The sequence below is a fragment of the Haliotis rubra genome, unplaced genomic scaffold (assembly GCF_003918875.1).
Source record: "Haliotis rubra isolate DU_JTF1 unplaced genomic scaffold, ASM391887v1 Scf1394, whole genome shotgun sequence".
Lineage (NCBI taxonomy): Eukaryota > Metazoa > Mollusca > Gastropoda > Lepetellida > Haliotidae > Haliotis > Haliotis rubra.
In genome coordinates this window covers 191,040-197,600 of record NW_025765330.1, presented here as the reverse complement: position 1 = coordinate 197,600, position 6,561 = coordinate 191,040, and the positions used below count along the sequence as shown (strand labels likewise).

The following is a 6,561-nucleotide window of genomic DNA, read 5'->3' as shown; positions in this document are numbered from 1 at the left end:
ATAATTTCTTAATTACCACAAAAAGTTGAAGGAAAAGTAAGTATGATAAGGATCATAATAACAATAACTGTACTAACTAAAGCATGAGTTGATCAGTGTGTGGACTCGCAACTCTTGTTAACGTACCACTTGTTCTACTTGTGCAGCAATGATCATCATATATTATCAAAGTGGGGCGGTGGGGTAGCCTAGTGGTTAAAGCGTTGGCTCGTCACGCCGAAGACCCGGGTTCGATTCCCCACATGGGCACAATGTGTTAAGCCCATTTCTGGTGTCCCCAGCCGTGATATAGCTGGAATATTGCTAAAAGCGGCGTAAAACCAAACTCAGTCAGTCAGTCAGTATTATCAAAGTAATGCAGTTTAATATTATCTGAAGGATGTCTTTATTAATCATTTACTTACAGTAATGCAAGCTATTTTGCCTCAGTGCTAATAAATTCGTTGTAAATTAATGTAATGTTGTCAAGTATAGGTTTGTGTGTGACACTAATCTGCAAAACATTCTAACTACAACATGTACAATGCAAAGGTCCGGCTCAAAAACCTGTGCCTAGTAAAGATTATCATGATTTTTGTTTTATCGTGCAATAACTTTTCACAAATTCATATTCATTAAGTGAGCATTTTTAACAACATTAAAAGTATCCAATTTGTCCATCAATTCCGAATGCGTTCATCCAAATTAATTAATCTCTTCAGTTCCCCATAATTTAAAATTTGAACATTATATTACTTTATATTTCGGGTGAAGTAAATAAAGAATTATTGCTGGCACATCCAATCATTAGCCATCTGTCAAATAAGCTGCTTCTCTGTCCGAGAATTATCATGTCATATTCCTACCTTTTTTATGTTGTATATTCGTGTGAGCATGCCTATTCCTCGATCGTTGAGGATAGTTAGCTTTTCAGCCAACTTCTGCTGGCTTGGAATCATTGCTCGCGACATTTTGGAGCGCTGTTCAGTGGCAATATCCTTCCTTGTATGAGATAATCGATCACTTCCTCAAAATTTGGCATCCATTTTTGCCCAAACCCATTTCCGGTCAAGGGAGATAATTTATTTCGACCTGCAGATGCGTCCCTAAAATATATTTAGTTCACAAGCGCCAACGCCCAACTGAGCGGTATGCTTTAATAATATGGATAGGAGAATGGGCATTGCTTAACGAATGAAATATGAAAATCAGACTTTAAACTGCGAATCGTTCGTAATAAACCACAAAAGCTGTCTGAGATATATGTAGTTCTGGCATCCCACACTGTGATATTACTAGAATATTGCCGTCGTGATATTGCTGGAATATTGCTAAAAGCGGCGTAAAACTAGACTCACTCACTCAGTGCACAGTTCAAGTGTATGTCTGCATAATTACGTTTGATAAAGACTGCAAGTTGTTTGCGGTGTGTGCAGAGTCGCTTTAGATGTATGAGTGAGTGGTTTTACGCTACAGTATCCAATGTTCCACCGATACGAAAGTTGGGAGCAACAGAATGGGAGTGAGTGAGTTTGGGTTTACGCCGCTTTTAGCACTATTCTACCAATATCACGGCGGGGACACCAGAAATGGGCTTCACACATTGTACCCATGTGGGGAATCGAACCCAGGTCTTCGGCGTGATGAGCGAACGCTGTAACCACTAGGATACCCCACCGCCCCAGCACCAGAATAGGCCAAGCGACTGTTAACCGTACCAATGTAGTTAGCCTTATCGTATGTCCCCCGAAGTCTATTAGTGGCTGTTTGCAGTGAAAACATACCAATGAATTTCACTTTAAACAAAAAAGTAACTCGAATAAAGTGAAAATAAGATTGCGAATCCTCATAATTTTACCTTGCCAATTGAACATTTAAATCTCAGAATTTTATTCATCTTAGGATAAGAGTTGTTTAACAAACGATGATGGTTTCAAATCGCTATTATTGGTTTGTATTACAAGGGGGTATACACATCAGATGAAACACATAGAACAAGTATGGTTGGTCTAAGTTAACGCTCATCACGTACCGCACGTGCATTAGTTTCACTGTTCCAACTACTACGCTTACCCCCCTTGTAATACAAACCAATAATAGCGATTTGAATCTATGATCGTTTGTTAAACAACTTTTATCCTGAGATGAATAAAATTCTGAGATTTAAATGTTCAATTGGCAAGGTAAAATTAAGAGGATTCGCAATCTTAATTTCACTTTATTTGCTTTACTTTTTTGTTTAAAGCGAAATTCATCGGTACGATTTCACTGAAAACAGAATATAGAGGCTGTGGTTAAGGACTTAGTCACGCCGAAAACCCCGGTTCGAATGCCTACGCTGGTACATTCGTGAAGCCCATGTCTTGTGTACCTCGCCGTGGTATTGCTGGAATGTTGCTAAAAGCGGCGTAAAACTATACTCATTCACCCCAAAGTCCATTTCACTGAATACCCGTGAAGGTCCAGGTTAGAATATTGATCTTCAGTAACCCATGCTTGTCGTAAGAGGCGACTAACGGGATCGGGTGGTCAGGCTCACTGACTTGGCTGACACATGTCATCAGTTCCTAATTGCGCAGATCGATGCTCATGATGTTGATCACTGGATTGTCTGGTCCAGACTGGATTATTTACAGACCTCCGCCATATAGCTGGAATATTGCTGAGTGCGGCGTAAATCTAAACACACTCACTCCATTTCATTGAAACACGCATCATGTCTCTAAGTTTGGGAAGCATATTATTCACGGACTTTCGGATGCAGCAGAGTGGCAAAGTCCAACACCTGCGTCCTCGGTGTAAACACATTTTTAGAGGCCAGAAAGACAGTCTTTGGTTGCACGTGGATTGAGCTAAATATGCATCAAACAATAACTATGGGAAATGATAAATGACAACAGTTTAAGTTCGAATAAATTTATTCTCGAAGCAATTTAATACCCAGCGTCTGTGATACTCATAAAACTAAATTAGTATTCACCATTTAATCTGACAGAGATCGCAATGCACCATATTATTACAATTAAAACGATATACATTATGACATGTAAAGCTGTTGAGTATAATTATTACCGGCTTTCATATGAAGAGCGAAACGAGAAAATGATGTCTAATTTCAGATAATGATAATGAATGGTGTGTTGGAAACTTATTTTTAAACTTAAACCTTTTACGCCGTATTTTAATAAAATCAATGTCGTTTTTTTCCATAAAATACCAATGATCAAGTCAATTGCACACACAATAAATTACATCAGATTTACAGTGCGATTATGCGAGAGGTCCGGCCATGACCTTGGAGATGAAGTCCTCGTACTTGACGTTGCCCTCCAGATCCTCTCTCAAGTCGGTGCACTTGATGATGTCGTCCATCTGGGTGTCGGTCAGTCGGTCTCCCAGGGATGTCAGAACGTGTCTCAACTCAGCAGATGAGATGAAGCCCTGGCTCTCTCTGTCGAATGTCTTGAAAGCCTCCATGAAGTCGGCGTAGGTGCCTGTGTCCTTGATCTGCATGACGGTCTGGTAGATGGGCAGGAAGTCCTCCAGTTTGTAGTTCTTCTCTCCAAACTTCTCCACACCTCCGTTCTTCATGATGGTGGTCATGGTAGGGTTGAGGCCCAGACAGTACAACATGTCGCCGGTCTTGGCAGCGTCGACGGCGCCATCACGACCATCCCAGAAATCGAAAAGGTCGAACACCTCTGTGACTTCTTCAATCTCGTCCTTGGACAATTTGATTTGTGGAGTTGCAGCCTTTGTGGGCTTTGTTGGTTTAGCTGTCTTGGATGCCTGAAAACATATATCAATTTGTTTTGTAGCTTTTATATTTATTGAGTTGGGAAAAAAGGAAAACGAATGTATAACAATTGAAATACTACATATGTATGCCAACATCCGGGTTCTGGTTGATCCTAAGAAACCATCATGGTTTCAGGGCTATATTCATACGCACAAGTGCCTTAATTAACTAACAACGAAAACCCGTAGTTTTCAACTTTGCATAAATTCCACAGTTTGGGTGGAGGGCGGTAGACATGAATGTGAGCTGTGAGCTGTATGTGTCGAACGTAGTGCAGGTGCACTGACAACCCAGTCAACTCAGGCGCCGCAATTCGCCGTGCAGAGTTGCTTCCCCTGGGCATGTCAGAAACCTATGTACTTTGTCCAATGCCCGGTTAATCCCGATTATGTTTCCGGGATTGTCAGCATCATTTGTCCCTTTCATCAATGTTGTAAAAATCTGAAACCTGCATCATTTCAGACTTTCCTCCAATCTTACGCTGACAAGCCGTGATTGAACTTGAATACTGTACGTATTACCCTAAATCACTCACTCATTCTGACTTACTAAACTAATGGAAGAAAGAGCCCAAGCCAGTGTCAACTATGTTTTGTATTCACTAGAAATTGTACATTCCTTCATGAAAATGTACTCATTCTATCTTCTTAAGTTTACACGAGGCGGTGGGATAGCCTAGTGGTTAAAGCGTTGGCTCGTCACACCGAAAGCCCGGGTTCGAATCCCCGCATGGGTACAATGTGTGAAGCCCATTTCTGGTGTCCCCCCGCCGTGATGTTGCTGGAATATTGCTAAAAGCGGCGTAAAACCAAACTCAGTCAGTCAGTCTTAAGTTTACACGTTAAAGGAATCTCAAAACATGCAAAATGAAACACAACATCGACAGCCTTGGGTTTCTGTGCTGCTTACCAAAGTGTAGAAATTGCACATTCCAGACAGGATAAAATTGCACATTCCAGACAGGATATTAAACCATACATCAAAAACGTACTTATTTTAGTACCAAAGCAATCATGAAACGTGTGTAGCCATTCAATCAGCAGAGAGAACTATCAAACGTCTTGGCTGGTTGATAAACGTTTAACACATGGGAACAATAAAATTATAATCAGCAACTCCAACCCAAATCCGATCCCCATGCTCTGCGCGGATCTGTTGAAGAGCATACATGGAACAAAGACAATCTTGACTGCCCGAGTGTTGTATTATGATCACATAGAAAATTGTGTATCTTAAATCTGCTCTGCGAACGATATTTGCCTGATCACAGCATATGTACATTAAGGACTGATATCGACAGAAGGTTCTGTATTCCGATAATGTATAAAATACAGTGAACACATTTTGAGCATCTTGACCGTGTAATCCTTAAGTAAGGTAGCCCGAATGATGTTTGAAACACGGTGAAATATTAAATTAAATGGAAAAAATAATACTTAACAGTATTGTCACCACTTTGTTTATCGATACGCTCGATTGTCTAGGTTGCAATTTAACATGTATATTTCAACGTATTTGAACCTTTTAATATAAACTTGACTGGAGGAACTGTCAACTTCACGCTTGTTGATCATCATAATTACCATTAATTCAAATTGTAACATTAAAGAACTATAGTATAATCTATACTTACCATGATGCTGGAGTGTGTGCTGCCTGGAGAATGTCGGTATACTGTCTGCTTCTACTGGCGTGTGTATATATACCTACCTTGACCCTGCCGTGCACGTGGGGTGCCCATGTGGCAGCGCGCATCTCAGCTGTTCTTACCTCATCCCCTCATTAATTAAGGATACAGTTATTACACACATTATATCATTATGCATCTGAATTGGGATGCTCGGTTGGGTACCCTGGGGTGGTAGGAAGAGGGGTGGGGGTTGTCAGTGGGTGAGGGTGGTGGGAGGTGGGGAGGGGTAGGTGAGTTGTAGGCTGTAACGTAAACTACTGCTGATGTAACGCATGTATAATCAGTACAAAATGAAATATTCATATGCATGAATTAGATTACAGCTCACTCTTTGACTTCATCTAAATACATCTCTTATGAATAGTTTTAGTTTTTTAAAATAAAATCATATTTAGTTTGCACTGTATCCTAAGAAGAACATTTAAAGAAGAATGGCAAACTTCAAATGGGTAGACAGAAATAACGACATAAGTAATATCACTCACGGAACTCATATACAGATATCCACTTAGTGCATTGCAGCCTCTAATATGCGTGTATATGAGTAATTATTTGATAAGTATAAACTTTCGTATAGGAAACGAGAGCAGCAAACGTTAGCTAGACAAATATATACATTAAAATTCCCGTCTTTTGGAAAGTTGGATATTGTGAAGACAGGGTAATTTCCGAAGGGAGGTTATTGAAGGTGATGCAAACAGAACCGATAAGAACACTGTGCTTAAAATGGGTAAATAAATGTTATTTTGTGTAATAATATTGAAGGGGAATTTGACTCTGATCATTTACGTGCTGTTACCGATGCCGAGTCTAACAAATCCACATCGTCTACATGAGACACATGAGGATGTCATAATAATTATGTGTAATGAGTAATGTGTGCTATAAATCCAGCTGGTAAGCATGTCTTGATTTGTTACCAGCAAGATATCTAAACAATCCATTTTGCGCAGAAATTTGAACCGAAAATTTAAAATTCTTTTCACAACAATACACATGACATTATTTGAAAACAGTGGAAATCATCCTCAGAAAGAGTTTTGCGAGTGAGTGAATTTAGTTTTACGCCGCTTTCAGCAATATTCCAGCAACA

General features: G+C 39.9%; 1 protein-coding gene across 1 annotated transcript; it reads right to left on the bottom strand.

Annotated features, from left to right (window-relative positions):
* Positions 1–2,940: 2,940 nt before the first annotated feature.
* Positions 2,941–5,499, bottom strand: LOC124268605 (myosin, essential light chain, adductor muscle-like). Its single transcript, XM_046703601.1, has 2 exons — positions 5,412–5,499; positions 2,941–3,768 (listed from the first exon to the last, which is right to left on the bottom strand). The coding sequence occupies exons 1-2, from the start codon at positions 5,412–5,414 to the stop codon at positions 3,250–3,252; spliced, it is 522 nt and encodes a 173-aa protein (XP_046559557.1). The 5' UTR covers positions 5,415–5,499; the 3' UTR covers positions 2,941–3,249.
* Positions 5,500–6,561: the final 1,062 nt, after the last annotated feature.